Raw genomic sequence first — 22,441 nt, 5'->3', positions numbered from 1 at the left:
AAGTTAGAGACGTGACAATCGACATTTAGGTTATTAGTTTTAAATCATAAAAATCTGTATAAGTAATTTTGCAAAACTTTTAATGTAGATTTTTTCTGGGGGCAAGTGTAAGAAGAAAGAATCCTATGAAAATGAGGGTTGGAAGATTATATGAAAAGTACTATGTTTTCGAAGTTAGCGATGTAATTTAGGTTACTCACTGAAAACAATATATACATATATATATATATATATATATATATATATATATATATATATATATATATATATATATATATATATATATTGTTTTCAGTGTCATATATATATATATATATTATAAGAAAATCTACCTATACGCTACTTCAATAAATCTCACCTTAAGGGTGGTTAAATAGGGGATGACATTTTGTATGGGGGGAAAGTTTTAATTATTGTTAACTATTGTTATCTTGAAGTTTGGCAGGTAGGTCTTTTTAGGGCGTAGGTATCAGCTAAGAAAAGATTTTATGAAATCCCTCCTAAGGGGGTGAAATTGGGGTTGAAATGTTGGATGAAAGTCTTATAAATTCGCCCATAGTGGTATTATTTGTATGGGCACCTATATAATTAAAATACCTTTGACATCTACGCCTTTCGATGATAAAATTATTGAATAAAAAATTGTTACAGTCTTAGTCATCATGATCCACCCATATCCGGCTCTCTACAGTTTCGAGGTCTCCTCTCGGAATGAGAAGGCATTTTGGTCATAGTTTATCACGCTGGGCGGTGTAGTGCGTATTGTTGAAAGTGTGGTTTGCAGACTTCACACACATAATATTCCTATGGAGAACTCTCAGGCGTGCAGTTTTCCTCACGATATTTTCTTCACCGTTATAGCAAGTGATATTTAAGTACTTATACTTTGTCTCAACCATTTGGCTTTCACTGCTTTTTCAAGTTAAACTTAGTATTTAGGTACATACTTCATAATGTCTTTTTAATAAGTAGGTGTACACGTATAGTTTTATTTGTATTTTATTTAGTGTGAGATATTTGAACAATTTTTTTTTAATTGAAACCGTTTCAGTTAAACTTAAATCTAGCCTTATCTAATTACTATACAAATTATGTCCGCGTGGAATGGTGACAAAAAAACTGGCTGCATTTCCGCGCCGGACAGCCAGGATGATCCGGTTAAAAAAAGATTTCACGATAATTTGCACAAAAAAAAAATTCCATAAACTTCCCTAATACCTTTCATGATAATTTGCAAAAATATATTGCCTATAAGTTTCCGTAAAAATTTCCCCAATTAATTTTGAAAATAATTTCCTCAAAAATTTGTGCAAAAACTTATAAAAACGTATTAAAATAATTTAATTTATTACAAATTAGACTTTGCTACGCGATGACAATCAATAAAGCACAGGGCCAAACTTTCAAAGCAGCCGGTATAGATCTCAAAAATTATTGTTTCTCGCATGTATGTGGCGTGCTGAATCAGTTCAACAAATAGTTTAGTTATTCTTCAACCCGAAAGAAGAAATAGAAAATGTTGTTTACAGGGAAGTTTAAAAAAAAATAAGACTATCATTTTTTTGTCCATACCATCGGATTACCAATAAATTGCAATTTAAACATTGCAACAATTTCTGAATAAAATATTTTGCTATTCTATAATCTTATTATAATAATATAGCCAGAATCTTAATTTGGAAACAGCCGATGTACTACATCTCAGAAATTGTTTCTTTCACGACCTACTACTACTAACACTACATGGAGGCTTATAACAATATTTAAATTTAAACTTTGTTTACGAGGAAGTTTGGAAAAATCAAACCGTCATCTCTTAATTCCAAAAAAAAATATAATGTAAATTGCGACCTCGATGGTGAAATATCGCCACCTAATAAGGTACTTATTATTCTACATTAGAAAGTTTATCTCGCAGGAAAATCAACTATCATCCATAATTTTATCTACTGTCTTATGATTTTCGATCAGGTCGCGTCTCATGACGCGAGTTTAACATTTTATACCCATCCCTAGAAAAGTGCTCAACGCCGCTAAAGAAGTTTTCACTTCAACTAGCCATCTAGTCAGTTGATTGGAGTAATCTGAGATGTTATATAGGCATGAGCTCCCAATTCACTAAGCCTCCATTTCTAGACTGGGTTCCTACTGCTACAAAGTGAATTTACTAATTTAAGTGTAATCGGTATGACGACATTCTTGTTATAGGATTTTTTGATTTCTAAAATACTTACACAAAAACGTCAAGTTCTTAAGATTTAAAAATTACCATTTTATATTTCACTAATGATGGCAACATAGAGCGGCAAATTTCTAGCCGCCCCGATTGGCGAAAATCCTGGCTACACCACTGTTTTTACTTACTACTTTGCCGTTACTTACCATGTTATAATGAGACTGATTTGGTAATATGGTCTATAGCTGTTATTCAAATTATTCTAGTTTTCCAACAATATACATACTTACTTTATTTTAATAACATTTATTGTGATGGAATCTATCCAGTACTGTACGGTACTTTTATATTTTCTTCTATAACAGCAATTCATTTGTCATTCTGTTGTCTGTTGTCACCTGGAGCTTTTACCGATTAGTGCGAATTCAAGGATTCCTTTCGCTCGGCATTTTATCTTTCATTGTTTTTACTTCTTGTCTTAATTTGTATCGAAATGTGTGGACCATACGGGATTAAGCCCGCGCCTTTCGGTTTACGTCCCAGCGGCTTAATTAATTGTCAAGTGCCAACTCGACCTAATAAAAAAACTATTGTGAAATTAGCATTAAACACAATCAATTAAGCCAACCGGCCGCATGCCGTTTAATCCGTTATTCTTGGTACGTAATATTTTTTGTTCAACGCTTGGGTTGTGGTCATAACCCAAGAGTAACCAGTGAAATCTGTGTGCCTTTTAGCCATTTTCTATTTGTACCAACTGCTTTTTCATTTGTTATAGAACATAAAAACTGTTGTATACAAACCCGATCATTATTTTTTTTAATTATAACCATAATTATATTAATTTGTAAAATTAAAGACTAAAACATTCCTGGGCTAATTTCACAATAGTTTTTTTATTAGGTCGAGTTGGCACTTGACAAGCGCCAAGTGGCAACACTATGACAGATAAAAAATCAACGTTGTTTACATTTTACACTTTGATTTTAGTTTTCAATAACGTAAGATCCTTTAAAATTTGAAATAAGGACAAAGAAGTACTAAACTATATATTATACATGTTAGTGACATCGGAATAAACAAACAAATTAGCAAAATGAATACACCGCCGGCTGAATTAAGTTTTGATGAAATATTAAAATTTATGCTTGCACATAATGGTAAAGTTACTAATCATGAATTGGTAAAACATTTTAAAGTTTTCCTAATGAATCCTGATATGAGAGGTAAGCAGATTGTATCCTATACCTAAATCTCTTTTCTACTCTTCTGTTTACGTATTTAAGGTTTAACATGTACATAGAGGTATACTCTATAAGTACCTTGCCTATGTTCTGTCAGCCCCTATAAACTTATTGATTTTTATAGGTATCTAGTCAATTAACTAGCTCGTATATTTGCTATTTCTATTTCAGATTCAGCCAGAAATACGTTTAAAAAACTTGTGAATACATTAGCTGTAATAAAAACTCAAAACAATGAGAAATGGTTGATTTTAAAAAAGAAATATATGCCAGTTAACAATGTAAAAGATATTAGTGAAAGTACTGGGTTTCCAAATGAAGTATTATCAGTGCCAATTGATAATAATATTGGCATTTTGGAACATCAATCAGTTAAGCCACAAGATATTATAACCCAAGCAAAACCATTACAACTGAATGAGGATTTAAATATAGTTTCAAGTTTAATTCAAGCTCCTGCACCAATGACGCCAACAAGCACTCTTCAAGTATCACTTGATTCCTCAGAGAGATTGGACACACCTGATGATGTTCCACCAAAAGTACACCCAAGAAGAAAATCTACAGACAAATCAATATCAGTCAAGCGACCAAGTGTGACTAATATTTCTCCCAATATGATGGTTTCTGATGAAAATTCTGCATCAAGTGAATCACCACCAACCTTGAAATCTTCAAAAAGTGAGTGTTTATTAGTGGATGGTGAACAGAAAATATCGGTTAAGGAAAGAAAGCAAATGTTTAATAGAATGGCATCGGAAAGTGATGTGTTGAAAAGCAACAAGCTTAGCTTCAATTCTTCGGTAAGTGATCAAGTTTTTTCTTTAATAAATAAACTTTGAAAACATACAGTAGAAGTATACAAACAGAATTTCTTTATAACATACTAAAAGAAGGTGACTTGAAATCTATATATATAAAAATGAATTGCTGTTCTTTGGTCTTGCTAAAACTTGAGAACTGCTGGACTGATTTGGCTAATTTTGGTCTTGAATTATTTGTGGAGGTCCAGAAAAGGTTTAAATAAATATGAAATAGCTCGGAATTAAATAAAAACAACAATTTTGTTTTTCCTTTGATGTGTTCCCCGTCGTTCAGAAATCAAATTGAAAGAATAGTTTAAAATGAATAACTAGTGTGCAATAAATTCAGTTCAGCAAAAACAAACATTTAGTTGTCAAAAACAAACAAGTTGACATGCACATTTTAAGGATGAACTTGTGACACAGATTAACTGATATTATCATTCTGAAGCCCATATGCGAGTTTAATTGTAATACAATGTCAAAGTAAACAAAATACATGTGAAACCCTTCCATAATAATCATAATACCATCATATGACAATGATATATATACATATACCAAATGGTATTGCAAATTATGAACCAAATTTAGTTCTACAACATTATTTACACACTGCTAGTAAGACTGCTTACTTGAATAATAATTCATTACCTAAAACTGATTTCTGTATTAAAATAAATTTGTATGTACCATATATTATAAACCTAAACCCATTGGTACTAAGCTAGTTTAGTTACCTATTGTTAAATAGCAAATAAACTAAATATTATGTAAGTATTTAAAATTTACTATACCAAATGTCAAAAATGTAGATACAAATGTTTTGTTAAATGGAGAGGTGGTAAAACTGTTGAAATCTGCTATATTTCATGGCATTGGCTACCTAGTTGCAATGGGGTCCCCCAGATTGAAGGATTTGCTAATAGATAGTTAGACAATTAACTGACATATATACCACACAACTCGTTAACTTTAGTTATTTTCATAGTTAAAAAAAAGGCATAAAAAGTCATTTATTTTCTCAAAATTGATTCCTTTAGAATTATTATTTATGCCATTTCTAATGTACTAGATACTACTACCACTTTGGAAACAAATGGCGCTCTGAGAGAGAAGAAGTGGTGCAAGAAACTTAAAGTTAAGTGACATTTTGTTATAGGGCAGTAAAGGCAGTATTAATACCTTCTTTGTGCTGTAGAAGGTAAATTTGCGCTATTTATAACCGAGGTCCTAAGAAATCATTACGGGAAAAATTAATGAGATATTCCTTCCTACCTTTTAAATGTTGCATCTCAATATATTCATGATAATGATATGTATTTATACTCATAGGTACATAAGCAAATTTACTAGACAGTGTGCTAATCATAATGTCAAGACCAGAAATTAAGATAAATCTGTTATGCCTACTACTCATTTAAGTTTTTATTGGGCAATATATGTGCTCATACAAAATGTATATAACAATTTATTTTTCTAAATTTATATTACAAATTAGTTTTTGCTGCCGTGTCCTTTAATCTGCTGTTACATCTGTGTTGTTGCATACCTCAAACAGAGTTTGTTAGCATTTATAGACTAGCCCCAAGCTTGTGTTGCAGCTCTTTTTTTGTTGCGGATTGATCGCCATCATGATGACCATTCAATACATTATGACTGGAAGTCGGTGTTGTGGGGTGATAGTTTATATATGTGTGAATTGCATTTTTATGTACTCTGAGAATACTCCAGAGCTAGCACCTGGGCTAGTCTTGGATCTGCCTGCTTTTTTCGTTAATGCCCTCCTAGGGCTCTTCAAACAGTTGGTATCTTGTATTTTTTGTCGAAAATATGCTGCCTAGGTATCCTGTCAATTACTGCCTGTATGAGCGGTTCCTGACCTATTTTGTGGCATTTTCAAAGTTTTGAGAGACATACTTCCACAGCTTTCGCCTTCAGCCGCAGTGGCGGTAGGTCGAGTAATGCTTATAGGGTTGCAGTAGGTGCTATACAGCCCAAAGTGAACATATGAATAGCATATCATCGGCATAGTGGCTGTAGTTCAGCAATCAGATCATTTCTTACCTGATTTCCTAGATGTGGACGCCCCTTTGAGGACATTTTTACTGCAGATGTACCTAGTTATGGATTTAATTTTTTCTTAAAACTAAAATTATAAACTCCTTTGCAAATGAGCACTAGCACTAGCCTGTACTCTGGGTACAAGACAACAATATATTGAATACAATATACTTACTTAAATATACAAAAATACATATGTATAATGTAATGTATAATATAATGTTATATGACCCATGACTCGAAAACAAACATTATTCAAGTACTTTTAATATTAACAAAGGAAAGTGATGCAACAAAATAAAGTAAATATTAAATTTACTGATGTAAAAACACTTGTTTGGTAATTAAGTTGATCCTAATCTGTTTTATTTTGATTTTTTTTTTTACTCATTTTGACAAAAAAATAAGTTTACTTCAACTGACTTTTTCCTTTATTTACTAACAATAAAAATAAAAAATTAATATCAAGGGTGGCCTACAGTGGCTGAAATGACTGCTGCAATTCCTCCTGGCATGCTTTGGACGAGGTGTTTTTTGAGTTCTTGGGGAATACGCTGGCTTTCGGTCGTAATAGCAATTTTAAACCCTCAAATATTCTGTGGGGTCTGTACACCAAGGTACAGCTCTAATACTTAGTTTTAGAAAGTCCCATAGATGCTCAATGATTTTCTTAGATAACTAATTCTGTACGTGCATCAGAAGTTATGCCAGCCCAAAATACATGGGGCACACTAAAAGTTTTGCACTTCTAGCTAATCAGAACTATTTGAAATTTGAATGTTAAATTTTTGAAATGTTGTAACCTTCTTAGTAGTAAAAAAGAACAATTGGCGGGAAATCATTTGTCAATTGTTTTTTATCACACATCAAAGTTCTACGTACGCGACGAAAATGGAATCAAGTCGAAAAGTTTTTAGAGCGATGATTTTTTGTGATTCTATAACTTCTCACTCTCCGCAAGACTGCCGCTCGTCTTCAAAATGCTTTGGGAGAGAAGCACCTTGCTTGAGCACCGTGAGGCGATGGTTTGCTGAATTTGAGAGAGGTCGGGTTTCTTTACATTACGAATTTCGTAAAGGGCGGCCTTCAACTGCAGTCAACGAAAATAATGTGGCTACTGTTAAGCGGCTAATTGAAGAAAACCCGCGGATTACCTATGAGACAATTCGAGGATGGTATGAGCCAAATTCATAAAATTTTACACGAAGAATTGAAAGTTCGTAAACTTTGTTGTCATTGGATCCCTCATGTACTGACAGCGGGCACGCGTGGAATGGTGCTCACAGATTTGAATGAAGTACGACGACGGACATTCTAATGCTGTTTATGACATTGTCACAGGAGACAAAACGTGGATTTATTGATTTGAACCCAAAAAAAAAACAGCAATCTTGTGAATGGGTTTTTGAAAATGAGAACAGGCCAACAAGGGTGAGGCACGCGAGAAACGTTGGTAAAAACTGATCCCTTTTTTTTCTCAGCTACGAATCCCATCTGCACAATTCGACTTGAAGATCAAAAGAGTGTTAATGCCGAGTGGTATTCTACCATTTGTTTACCCAGGGTGTTAAAAAAGTTCGCGAAGGACGACCAAAAAGCGGCGTTCTCCTACATCATGACAACGCTTCTTCACACACGGCCAACAAAACTAAGTCACTTTAACTTCCGAAAAAGTAGAACTCGTCACCCATCCTGCACATAGCCCCGACCTAGCACCCTATGATTTCTGTATTTTCCCCAAATTCAAAGATTTGATAAGAGGTTCTACTGTGGTGTGGCATAAAGCGCTTATAGCAAAACTGCCATCCTATGGGCTTGCCGAGAAGTTGTGCAAATGGGTCACTAGCTTTTTGGCTGATGGGAGCATCAAGGTTGTTATCAACGGTGCATGCTCCGACTTAAAACCCATAAACGCTGGTGTCCCGCAAGGCTGTGTGCTATCCCCTACGCTGTTTCTTCTGCATATCAATGATATGCTGCAAATCAGCAATATTCATTGCTATGCAGATGACAGCACAGGGTGTGCTTCCTAAACCGGCCGTGCCAACATGTCCCGGGATAGCGTCGACGAGAACCGGAACAAAAGCTGAGCTAGCTGAAATCGAGACTATGCTTTGCAAAGTCTCGGAATGGGGCCGACATAATTTAGTCCAATTCCAACCCCAAGAAGACACAAGTTTGTGCGTTCACCACTAAAAAGTCTCCCTTTGTCGTATCCCCTCGATTCGAGATCACTCCTCTAACTGCCACAGCCTGTATTGGCATACTTGGCGTCGATATATCGAGCGACGTTCAGTTCCGTGGTCACTTGAAAGAGAAGGCCAAACTGGCCTCTAAAAAGCTTGGTGTACTCAGTAAGGCGAGACAGTACTTCACTAAAAGCCACCGCCTGCAACTTTATAATGCGCAAATTCGGCTTCACATGGAGTACTGTTCTCACCTCTGGGCGGGTGCTCCCCAGTACCAGCTTCTTCCATTTGACCGCAGACAACGGAGAGCGGCTCGAATCATCGACGATCAAGTCATCTCCGATCGGCTTGATTCTATAGCATTGCGTAGAGATGTGGGTTCTCTTTGCATCTTCTACCGCATTTATCACGGGGAGTGCTCAGAGGAGCTGTTCGGGTTGATTCCAGCGGCCGAATTCCACCACCGGACATTATGTGCAAAGTACCATCCGCATCACGTAGACGTCTGGCATTCCACAACCGCGCGTTTTGTTCGAAATTTCTTGCCTCGCACAGCCACTTTGTGGAATCAACTACCGGCAGCGGTCTTCCCGAACACATACGACTTAGGGACCTTCAAGAAAAAAGCATACTCCCACTTTAAAGGCCGGCAACGCATTTCTTGACACACCTGTTGTTGCGGATGTCCATGGGCGGTTGCCTCACCTCTCCCCATCCCGTGAGCCTCTTGCCCGTTTGCCCCCTCTCATATAAAAAAAAAACTTTTACCAATTCCGATGAGGCAGTGATAGCGTTCAATCAGCACGTAGAAACCATGCCTACCATCTGTGGTCCTTCTGTTTTAAAAAATGTTTAAAATGTGAATGAGAGTACTTTGAAAAGCAATAAACATAATATTTTGGTTATACTTAACATGTTGTCTTTTTAAGTTACGCCAAACTTTTAATGTGACCTACGTATAACAGAGCCCCCGCCGTACGGCGTATTTTCTTTAAAACATACCTCTCTATAACGCTCACCTGGTCTTCTCAGCACTTTACGACGTCGGCACCAAATATAGTTCTGGCTTTATCTGAAAAAAAACCTTGCTCCATTCTATCTATAATTGTCCACTTCGCACAATTTACGAAAAATTTTAACCTTTTAATGCGGTGCTCACGGAGTAATTTAGGACTCCTTGCTGGTCTTCGACTGTGTCGACTTCTAGTAGTCTACTTCTGATAGTCATACGCTAACGCTCACATCTTTAACATCTTTTTTTTTTATGGAATAGGAGGACAAACGAGCGTACGGGTCACCTGGTGTTAAGTGATCACCGCCGCCCACATTCTCTTGCAACACCAGAGGAATCACAAGAGCGCTGCCGGCCTTTAAGGAAGGTCTTCAAGATTATTTTTGATGTTATTGTAGGTAGACTTCCGATTTCGTATGGATGGTGGCTGAAATATATCGATCTGCGCTGTGCTCAGTATATCGGTTCCTTTCTGATTCCGGTACTCTTTTCAAAAAACTGGTTGCTGGAAACCTAGTCCATTTGCTCTGAATAGTGAAACGACTGACACCAATCCATTCCGACATTGAGTACAGCCTTGTTGAAGAAGAGTCACTAATTATTACCAGCGATCATTATCTGCCATACAGTATAAAAGTTAACATCAACATCAATTCTTTATAATTTCTGCGAACAAACGCTCGAATCAAAAGAATATTTTTGAAATTACCCTAGCGCGTGTACTTTTTTTTGAGTTTTTTCTAAGACTCATCGAAAACCATGTGGAATAGTAATCATTACGACATTTAGGCATATATTTTTCGTATCGTTAACTTCTTTTTCTACTCAGCTCTCTTCTTTTAATCTGTCATTTATACAGCCACGATACACATATATAATATAGTTGTAGTTACATACTTTATTGAGTCTTTGAAAAAGTCAGTACTCTATGGCCTAAAAAAACATTGTTTATCGTAATTTAATGTCGCCAAAAAAGCACAGACACAATAAAATGCTCAAATAATACGTTAACGACCCAAAAAGAGGTTGTTTGACTTATCACCGGAAAGTTTATTTTATTCATATATGATGGGTTGACAAAAAGCGTAAATAATTTAGTAAAGCGAATATTTTTTCATTAAAAATGTACAATTATTGACAAGTATTCACATCCCTTTCTCTCCCGACTGTCAGAATGAAACAGGTGAAAAGACGCGACAAGCACACAGTCAGAAATGATAAACAATAGAGTCGCTCTTTTTTTAAAGGCCCCGTGAACAATGATTAGCAAATATGATCGCCTTACAAGAACGTGAACAATTACAAACTTGTGCTATTTACACGCCATCATGGACGTATCGTAACCTAGTGATAATTGATAATTATTTACACCGCAAATCTGTAAAAGCTAATCTTTCCATCACTTAATCACCTTTTCCGTACACGAGATAGTGAAAGAGAATTGGACAGTTATTGGCAAGAGAGAGCTGTGAAGTATTTTACAAACCAAATAAGTCACCACCAAAAAGATTTCAGCGTTTAAAAATTCATACTCATAAAGTATGATAAAACTTTTTTTAACTTTATAAGTATTGAAATCTTTTTCGAAAGTCAATATATTTTCTCAATTTAGTCCAATTGACGCAAATACAACAGTTCAACTAGCCATATTTATAATTTGACAAAAGCTGTCATAACGAGATATGTTGGTGTCCGCTTACACTACAAATGTCAAAAAGATACCCTGGAAAAGATTCTATGCCTCAAAGACAATATTTAACAAATTAAATTTATTTCTGGTAACTTTTCGGGGAATGGAATATTTTCATAACCAGTTTCCCGAATTATTTTATGTAAATCAATATATGATATATAATAATAATATATGTATATATAATATAATATATGTTTATATTTGAGTGCTAGTCTTTATCATTATAGGTTACCTTAACTTATTAGATCCAAATACATTTACAGCGTTAAGGAGTTACAAATATGCGCACCAACCAATAAATAAACATACGAACTTTCGCCTTTAGTGTTATTTTTGATTAAAATCGTAAAAAAACTTCTGACTGATCAGATCTTGATCAGAAAATAGGGACAGACTAACAAATCTAAAACTTATACTTACGCATAGCAACTCACTTTTTCGTCTGGGTTTAAAAAAATACCTAACTGCTACTGCACTGATGTCACAGGCCAAATCGTGTTCTAAATTCAAAATACGCAGCTGACTGATAAAGTGGTTACATTGCTGGCTATTAACCAATAATTCTTTACATAACTGAAGTAAACGCAGAAATGTATAGACATAGCAGTCGAAGCTTATTATGGTGTCATTTGTGGCATGTGCCATATTTCCGCATTGATTTTGTATGACGTGCATTGTCTATATGTATAGATTATAGAACGTCATTACTGGTAGGTAGATATATATTCTGTAATTTTGACATGTCCCGCGTTGGCTGTATGGGTGTACCTTTGCCATTCCTTGCAGTAAAAATACAACCACTCACCAGAAATAGGTACCTATGTATACAATACATTTCCCGCCATTTAAGCGGCAACTCGAACACTTGTGGCACTGTATATTTGTTTGTTAAATATTAATAAATTTAATACATACATACATACATAAAATCACGCCTCTTTCCCGTAGGGGTAGGCAGAGACCACTTCTTTCCACTTGCTACGATCCTTACATACTTCTTTCGCTTCGTCCACTTTCATTATTCCTTTCATACATGCTCTCCGGTTTAGGGTACTCTTGACCTGGCCTTTCTTCAAGACGTCCCTGATTTGATCTTGAAACGTCCGCCTAGGTCTACCCCTTCCAACACTTTCATTCACACTGGCCTTATACACTTTCTTCGGCAATCGTTCTTCATTCATTCTCTCGACATGTCCAAACCATCTCAGCATACCTTTCTCAATTTTTGTCACAGTATCTTCTTTCAGACCACAACGTTTTCTTATCTCACTATTTCTTATCCTGCCACTCAGTGTAACTCCTATCATACTTCTCAACGCTCTCATCTCAACTGCATTTATTCTGCTTTCATGTTTCTTCTGCCATACCCAACTTTCACTTCCGTACATGAGTGTTGGAACCAACACCCCTCATGCACAGCCAAGCGAGCCTTATTAGACACCTTCTGACTGTTCATAAAGGAGTGCAAAGCTCCATTCACCATGTTTCCTGCATTCACTCTTCTTTCAATATCACTCTCATACTTTCCATCTCTTGTAAATTTTGAACCCAGATACACAAACTCATTCACCTGTTCAATTTTTTCATCTCCAATCACGATATTGCAGTCTGTCACTACCTCATCTCTTTCAAGCACCATCACTTTCGTCTTCTTTACATTCATCTTCATTTCCTTTCTACCAAAAGCTTCCATTCATAGCAGTTACCATCTCTTGCAACTCCTCGGCTAAAGATGCAAGTAATACTTGGTCATCAGCATAGAGAAAACATTTGACGAGTAACTCATTCATTCTCAAACCACTGTCATTCTCTTTTAAACCTGTCAAGCAATTGTTCATGAACAGATTAAACAGCCACCTGCCTAACACCTTTTTCGATATTAAACCATTCAGTGTATGCCCCGTTTATCCTTACACAAGCACTAGAATCTCTATAAAGAGATTGCAATGCTCGTATAAATTTAATTACCTATATATATAGTTATAATTGGGTCAAATAAACCTCGTGGCGTCATTCATTCGCCTGCGGCTCACCATGCAAGCCACACCACTCTCCTTTTTTGACCCTTCTTATACAACTGCCACATACTATAACTCTTAGGAGCTATACTGCACCAGTAAACGTTAGGTTTGCACCTACGGCGGGTGATGTACACCAATGCACGTGAATAAATAAATTTCAATATGCATATATTATTCAAATTAAAATATTTTATTGAAAATAGGATATAATATCACTTATTGAAAGTTAACGTTAAGTTAAGTTAAGTTGAGAATCTAAACCAATCTCAAATTCACTGGAACACACAAACAAATCATCAAAATCGGTCCAGCCGTTTAGGAGGTAGTGCAATTGTGAATCAGAATAATTCTCAAATCCACCTGAATACACACAGAAAGTTTCATTAGAATCGGTCCAGCCGTCTAGGAGGAGTTCAGTGACATACACACGCACACAATAAATATATATATAAAGATTTTCATTGGTTGCATTTAATACCTTCTTTATTACAATATATTCTTCTTTGGACTACAAACGTAAAATAGCGCGAGGATTTATTTTTAAAGGGTTTTTGTTTTGTTACGCCTAAGAGGTATAACTTCTTGCGTGCGCACATTTACATACACACACACTCTTTCTTTTTCTGCGAACTTAAGTCGAATAACTGGGTTAACATCATTTTATTTGAAATATATAACTAACTAGCTGACCCGACAGACGATTGATCTGTGCATAATAAATAAAATGCTGTTTTTTATGAATTTGTCAATAATATTTCATAACACCAAGAATTATTTTGTAAAATATGCTCCCTGTAAATGACGTTCTATATTATGTATATCTATATTATGTATAGAACGTCATTGCTCCCTGTTGTTAACCACTGAACAGAAAAAACTAGTGGAAGTGGCATGTGGGCGTTACCCTGTCGCCACTATTGTGTACAAATGTACCTACACGAAGCTCAAGTGAGACCAGTCATTTCATGTCAAGTGAAGCATAATTTTCTTTAAAAAAATATACAAATATTCCTTATTGTGCCAGTTTGGACTGTATAAATCATAGTCGCAATAAAAATATGTCCAACGAAGGGGTTTCCTATCATTGGTCATCATAATATTCCGATTTAAATACAATTAATATTTTTTATGTGTTGTGCAAAATATACAATTAAAAATGAACCATTATATTACGACGTATGGTTCATTTACCTTTACGTTTAATCAATGTAACTTATGTTAAATAAATAATAAATATCTTGCTACTCAACATATGCACATATCGATATAATTTTATCTAAAGAAATTTAATCTTTATAAATTGCATTCAAGTATTGCTCTTTTCCATGCATCATGCGATAAGAGTGTAAGTAAGCAAAATGTTATAATATGGTTGTGGTAATTGTGTACAAGAGAGACTAGGATAAATTCAAATTAATAGTTTTAATTCTCTCTTAGGTACAGCTAATTATTATTTAACAAATATGTGTAAGATTCCTGTTAAAACTAAATAAGCGTTAATTTTTTAAATACTTATAGACAGACATTTTTTTTAAATTATATTTTTAATATTTGCCATATATCCCACATACTAATAATACATAATACATCATATTTTCTAGTTTTCACTAACTTATAGGTTAGGATAGGTTTATTCATTTTTGTACAACACTAGATTATATATATTTACAGGAGTCAAATCTATGGTTACAGAGTTCTTATTACTTCAAGTTTTTATATGTTAATTTTTGCAATTTAAGAAATAGTTCTGAGGTTGTCTTAATCACTTTGAATATATGAGATTAGCGTAATTGTATTAAGTTCGAAATTGAAATTTAATAAATTGCAAATAAATTTGCAGTTATGTCTTTTCGTGATTGTGAATTGGAGGGCTATCATAGAGCAGGAATTAAGTGTGTGTATTACATATTTAATAGATAAATGTGTGAATTTGGCGACATCGGTTTCCATAGTAAAATGATATGATGCCACTTCTACTAGTTTTTTCTGTTCTGTGTTGTTAACTTTAGTGAAATTGTTTCACAGCAGAACTACCAAACCGTGCATCAATAAATTCTCTCATAGAAAATATGACCATACAAAACAAATATTGGAAATAAAATAATGATGGGTCCCAAATCGAAATAAAAAGTATCCTATCTCTCAAGTTGGACTAACCTGCACTCCATGAAGTAATCCCCATTAAAATCTGTTCATTAGTCTAGGAGTCCATCGCGGACATACAACGTGTCACGTAATTTATATATATTAAGATTAATCTACGACCAATCTTAAGTCTGTAACTAAATAGTCTCGTGTATACATAGCGAGTCTAATTCGGTATGAAACTCAAAATTGATCATATCAAACATTGTTCTCACGAATGTTATATTAACTGTTTCTAACTTCCCCCCTCGTTATTTCAAAGTTGAAGAAACTAATCGTATTTTAATTAGTATTTTCACTCGTGTCGTGTATTTACTTAGGTAATTATTGCTTCGGTTAAGGGGCTAATTATAAAAATTTTGGACCTCGCATGGTACGTGGCACCTGTTTGCCGGCTGTGTAGAAAATATTTGACCCTAACATGTGATAACGCCAAGCCTTGTTAAATAATGATTATCCGAGGGCCCGTTCTGAGTTCGAACAATTGATTGGAAAGACGTTGCTTTTCATCAATGTGTATCATATTTTACGCACTTCGTTTTCTGTACATAATATGTCGAGCTTGTTGGTCGAGTATGGGCGTTTTCACATCATGTAACGAAACAATATCGTGGGACTTATAGTTTCATACTTGTTCTTATTATCTGTTTTACACCGCATCGTTGTCGTAACAAATATCGTCCCTGACAGCGATGTATGGTGCTAATCTTAACGATCAGTGATAGGTTAAATCCATAAAAATAATGTAATATATCAGTAGGAATCATTTAATTTTAATTCAGTAATAAATAATAAAATGAATTAATATGAAGCAAACGCGACTTCCACTTCGAATGTCACGCGGCAATGTAACCTTTTTTGGCGAAACGCGTACCGATATCGATGTAGTCCGCGCTAACGATAAACCAGGATCGTGTCGTTACCGCTATCCTCCAATGTAAAAGCGTCATATAGCTGAGACTGATTAAAAATGTATATATCTGTCTTCACATTCGGTAATGTTTGAAATGTCATTCAAGTGTTGCCGGCTGACTACTCGTATACATAAAAGATGAATACTGGATTGATTATAAACGCTTCAAAAAGTGTAAAGAGTAAAGGGAGAAAAGACATTGTAGTATTGTCCATTGAACGCCTAATTGAATTATCTTGTGTTGAACTGGAACATCTTACGATAGTACATAGTGATTATGATGAATTTGAGATGATTATGGAATAGGTATTAAAACAACTATGCAACAGCAATAAATTAATTAGAGTGTGTGGTGATATCAATATAGGTTTGAATGTAAGATCTAGAAATTCTCTTAAATTATAAATCTTTTTAGCTGTTTTGATATGATCAACACTTTTAATAAACCAACACGAATAATTTCATCCTCTACTTGCATTGACAATATATATAGTAATTGTGACATACTTGATAAAAAATATTAAATTCAGTGACATTAGATCACTGTGGGCAACAAAATTGTATCAAATATAAAAAAACTGTGTAACATTATTTGTACACCCGTAACAAAAAATCGAATAAAATGTTTAAATCTTTTAATAATAAAATAAAAACAACTTGGGCTGTAATAAATAGGGAAACAGGTAAAAATAAAATAAATAAAAATGTCTTTCCGTATTAGAAAAGATGGAGTGGTCATCGAAAATAGTAGAGATGTCGCTCAAACTTTTGATTACTTCTTTTCTAATACTCCTGATCAGTTTACAACTACTTTAAGTTCTTCTTCTGAACTAGCTGAAACGAAAATTAAAAGTAATATATCTAAGTGCACAGTTTCACTTAAATTTAGGCACGTCACTACTAGTGAGTAATATAAGTATTATTAAATAATTAAATGTAAAAAACAAACATGTGACTTACAGGGCGTGTCTGTGGCTATTGTAGTTGTGATACTGGAATATTTCCAGATTATTTAAAGTACTTATGTAAAGTTATAACACTTTTTAAGTCAGGGGACCAGTTTCTTTTTTACCTACAATAAGAAAAATTTTTGAGAAAGTAATATTGAATCAATTGTTAGACCAATTTTCTGACAATAACACCTCCTAAACAATTTGGTTTTACGAAAGGTCATTCAACATCTGATGCTGATATGGCGTTGATTCGACCCTTATTTAATGCTTGGGAAAAATCAAATTACGCTGTAGGTATATTCTGTGATCTTTCGAAAGCATTTGTATGCGTAGACCATTCTACTCTTATCCGTATTCTCAATTATTATCGAATCCCTTGATCTTATTGCTTTCTACTTAGCTAATAGAACCCAGAAAGTAGTTAGTAATAATGAACATTCATCAGACTCTCTAATGCGGATGGGCGTGCTTCAGGGTTCAACCCTAGGACCTTTTTTATTCCTCAACTACATAAGCCATTTGCCATTTGTAGCATCGAAAGAATGTAAAATTGTTCTTTTCGCGGACGACACTTCATTTTCTTATAATATTGACAGGCAAACAAATAATTTAGGTAAAATAAACCTGTCCTTAGAAAATAATTATATCTAAATTTTTCAGGGTGAATAATTTGTCATTTAACGCGAATAAAACATAATGTATTGAGTTCTCCCTAGCAAATGTAAAAAAGTATCAAGGCGTATAATACTAAATAGGGAACCTTTACAATTTGTAGATTCTACCTTGTTTCTCGAAATCCTATTAGATGAAACATTTCAATGGGGTGCTCACATTCACCAGGACAACCTAATAATAATTCTTCATAATATTAGGATTGTATAATATCATGAGTGTAACATAAATAATATACTTTATTGTATTATTTTAGTTTATATAAAATCTACTGTAATTTGCACTAGGTACATCGCTTAGTGGGCATGCCTTGTGAGCATTATTTTTATAATTTTGTAGTAATCATGTGTATGGTGTAATATGGTTCGTCATGCTCACTCAAATGGCGTGGCCGTTTTCCGAACATGGTAAATTCAGTACTTAAAATGAAATATTTATAGTGACGATTCAAAAGCGCTTCATTTAAGCTTAATTAAATACAGATTATTTGACTATCATCCGTGAAATGAGAATTCCCGATTTTTAATAACATCTTAAAAAAATTACGTTTAAAATGTATCTCACGGTTCTATCCATAATCTTTTTGTATATTCTTTGGGCATAGGGTCCTGAAATGACTCCGGTGGCAACGCGTTTATTCCGACTCTCACGCTCCGTACGTGTAGAACTCGGCCGTTGTACATCCGATGCCTTAAAAAGGTGACAGCTCAGATCCAGCCGACTGCAGGCCTATTGGTATACGTATAATATTCTACCTGTTCTTCAAAATCATGGCGAGCATTATTAACCGCCATCTCATTGTATATTTAGAGGGTAACCTGAAGATCAACTACGTACCAACAATACGGCTGGCGATCTTCTGGTATATCCATGAAGGCCTGGCATTTAGTGATGACATAGCGAAGGCCTACGATCGTGTATGGGACCAGGCGCTTCACTCGAAACTCCCTCGAGGTGCCCGACAATTTTTGTAAGTGGCCCACCATCTTTTTCACTGGGCGCAGCATACACGTCTTTTCTGACGCATGATGCTCGAACCCGTAGGCCGTGAACGCTGGAGCTGCTAACTTCTACACAGTTTTTCTGCTGATATCAGTGGTATATGGGATGCCTCCAACATGCATTATGTCGATGAAAGTACTGAAGATGGCTTATAAACCGGCCATGCATCTCGATACCGTCGACCAAAAAAAATCTCGATACCGAAAGAAACTAAAAACGCCAGGCACGTTCCTATGATTCTTCTGGTGTTGTAAGGGTGCGAGGGGGGCTGATCTGATAAGGTAACCCGAACTCTCTTTTGTCCACCTCTACCTGGATTTGCTTCTTAATATTTGCTCAATATAGATCATGTCATGACGTATATTATCCCCACGTATAACTATTGCGAGAACGTACGCGCTCTTCGCGATCGCTTTTTACTTCGACTTATTTCACAAATAATGTTTATACTATACTGTACATGAAGCCTACATAGATTGATTGGTAATAGACCCATGAATCTGGATATCATATATAAAAAGAGTTTTTGATACTCAACCGGAACTGCCTAGACATTATTCCGTTCAAACAAAAACAATGAATTTGAATGTTTTTAAGGCAAGACGAAATGGTCAATATTTCTCCTGACTTGCCAAAAAAAAATTCGATAACAATTAAGTTTTCTACGTTAAGAAAATGATAATTAATTTAATCGGCAATACTCCAGAGTCCCATGTGGCTTAAGTCTGTTTCTGCATGAAATATTGTAGTGTTAATAAATATTTTTGGCATTTCGACTGTTTAATAAAACTTCTGTGAATAAAATATTTCAACGTGCTTCGTGCGTCGTGCTCTTCAACACCTGGCACGCCTAATTGACTTGTAAAATCTTCATCGTGACCCTTTGGCGGTCAAAGTTATGAGGATCTGATTATTATCGATATAAATTTTCACGATCGCATCACCGGATGAAATTTGATCTGCTAAGAGGGCCAAAAGGCGACCGAGTGTGCGGGCGATCTGAGTGGTAACCATTAGATTGGTGGTAATTATTAGTAATTTAGTACAGGAATCACACGAGCGTTGATACTATATTTAAAGTTATATATACGGCCGTATTTTTGTGGTATCTACGTAAATCTTCCTAAGATTCGTATAGTAGGTACTATGGATATGCCATAGCCATATTATGACGAATTAATATTTCCTGATAGTTGCCTGCTCTAATTAAGTCACGGCCACTCGCGCGCGCGTTACTCAAAACTAAACTAACTGGGAAATAAAAGTAAAATCAGGTAGTAATCTATTTCGTATGGGAGTAAATCACATGAGGTCGGCGTCCTCTATTTATCTCGCTACAAAATTCGTTCAGGTGGTAAGCTTGCTTACTTCGGGCTGTTAAATTGCGAATGTTATACTTAAAACGGTTACACGTACAAATAGTGCACATTTTGATGTGTTTTTTTTTAATGGAAGTAAGGGATGAGACAAGCAGGAGGTTCAACTGATGGAAAGTGATACGCCTTGCCCATTACAATGCAGTGCCACTCAGGATTCTTGACAAAACCCAAATATTCTGAGCGGCACTACAATTGCGCTCGTCACCTTGAGACATAAGATGTTAAATCTCACTTGCCCAGTAATTTCACTAGCTACGGCGCCCTTCAGACAGAGACACAGTAATATTATACATTACTGCTTCACGGTAGAATTAGTCGCTGTTGTGGTACCCATAAGCTAACTGTGTCGTATTAATTAAACCGATGCTTTTTCTAAATAAGTTGTATAAAACACTTGCTTTTTATTAATATACTATCCGCAGAATGCCTACCTAAGTATCTAGCGTAAGGAAAAAGTTGCTGCGTTAGTTTTCATTAGTAATTTGGTTATAGAATAATGGAACCAACTTTAAACACTGGTAGTAGGTATATCAATTATTCAGGTTCCTATTGAGGTAGGTAAACTTTGCCTAATTACCAATATCGTGTCCCCGGTATAACTTTTTGAGCTTATACCTAGAGTATGAGTATAAGAGATATTTAAGGTTCAAATATTTCAGTACCTAGACTAAAAAATGTAAAAGTTTTTCGAAACTTCTGATCAGATTAAAACAATATTTTTCTTCAATCAATTATTAATGTATTAAATGTAGGCAAGTTTTTTGTGCGGATTTTGTATTTCACCATCTACGAGAGATGTTGCAAGCAAATTTTTTGGATCGATGTAAGATTTTTTATTTTCTTCATTTCTGTAAGTATTCATGTACTTATCAGTATTACGTACGCGTGTTAATAATCCATATGGTCACAAACCTACCTTTAGCTTGTCCTGGAATTTATGACTGTTAGGTGGAAAGTTTGTATAGGAGTCCTCTTTGCCGTTTTTCATTCTTTTAATTATAACTGATGAATAGTAATCCTTTTGCTTCAAGGTTTCTATCATCTTCATGCGTTGCGTAGATACGTTGCATTATTGTGCGCCTGCTCCTGCATATTACCTCCATAGTGCGGTTTTCAAGGAACTTTCTTGCACGTACAACAATGCTGTGGAATGAGCTTCCTTGTGCGGTAATTCCGGGACGATACAACATGCGCGTACACCTTCCTTAAAGGCCGGCAACTCTCCTGAGATTCTCTGGTGTTGCAAAAGAATGTGGGCGGTGGTATCAGTTAACATCGTTCGACAGGTCATCTGACACAAACGATCAGACGGTTTGTCCTGCTCTTCGAAAAAACTTCTTGCTTGTATTTTAAACTTAAATATCATCTGAGGATGGATATGACATATGGTCACATTATGGCTATCTTTCAAAGTGCGGATATCAAGTTCCAACATATATTATTGTGATGTTTTAATATCATTTAGGAATAAAATATTTTGAGTCAATGTCTGGTTATTCAACTAACTTTGTAAAATCTTGTTTTATTTCCTATTTAACATAAAAAAAAACTAATTCATCAGCGAACGCACTACGTTGATTAAAATGTAAGTCATCTATCTGGTACTTTTTTTGTACTTATGACGTTGTAATCAAATGTGAGTTGAATAATGACTCCCAATAGAGACTTTAAAAATACGGCCAGCATACGCAAGTGAAAAATAAAATAAATAACATTAACTCATGTGAAATGGCAACCCCGGTGAGGGTTCATTATCCGGCAAAAAACAAAGCATCTAATGACATATATTAGGTCGCAAATGTGTTACCCTGCGTACTTAATGGACTTTACAATTGTTTCATGAGGCGATGTTATATATCAGTATATGCCTACCTATGTATAGATATCCGGAATCTGTAATATTCCCATATTAACCCATATTCTACAAATTGTTGCGTTAATAAAAAAAAGTGAGTTTTTTCCTTCACCTTCAACAAACCGCCCTACAGATGTAAGTTACCAAAATATACAATTTTTGAGGCTGTTGTTTTTTTAAATAATTTAAATTAAATTTAAACCAGATGCAGAAACTAGAATATACTTCTTGTGAAATACTTAGATATAATAAAGAGTAAAATAATAATGTATTTGATGATTCATAAGTGTTTTTGGAAACAAATGAAGCAAATTTTAGTA

General features: G+C 34.9%; 1 protein-coding gene across 2 annotated transcripts in view; it reads left to right on the top strand.

Moving 5' to 3' along the window:
* Positions 1 to 3,168: 3,168 nt before the first annotated feature.
* The window catches only part of LOC126978443 (ankyrin repeat domain-containing protein SOWAHB-like), a 59,689-nt gene continuing 40,416 nt past the window's right edge, over positions 3,169 to 22,441 (top strand). For both annotated transcript variants that reach the window (XM_050827235.1, XM_050827236.1), the window contains exons 1-2: positions 3,169 to 3,402; positions 3,592 to 4,223. In XM_050827235.1, coding sequence (XP_050683192.1) covers positions 3,273 to 3,402; positions 3,592 to 4,223 — 762 coding nt within the window. In that variant the 5' untranslated portion in view covers positions 3,169 to 3,272. The remainder of the gene's footprint in view (positions 3,403 to 3,591; positions 4,224 to 22,441) is intronic.

This window comes from Leptidea sinapis, chromosome Z, assembly GCF_905404315.1.
Source record: "Leptidea sinapis chromosome Z, ilLepSina1.1, whole genome shotgun sequence".
NCBI lineage: Eukaryota > Metazoa > Arthropoda > Insecta > Lepidoptera > Pieridae > Leptidea > Leptidea sinapis.
The sequence above is the reverse complement of the archived record's forward strand: the minus strand, read 5'-3'. Positions and strand labels throughout refer to the sequence as shown.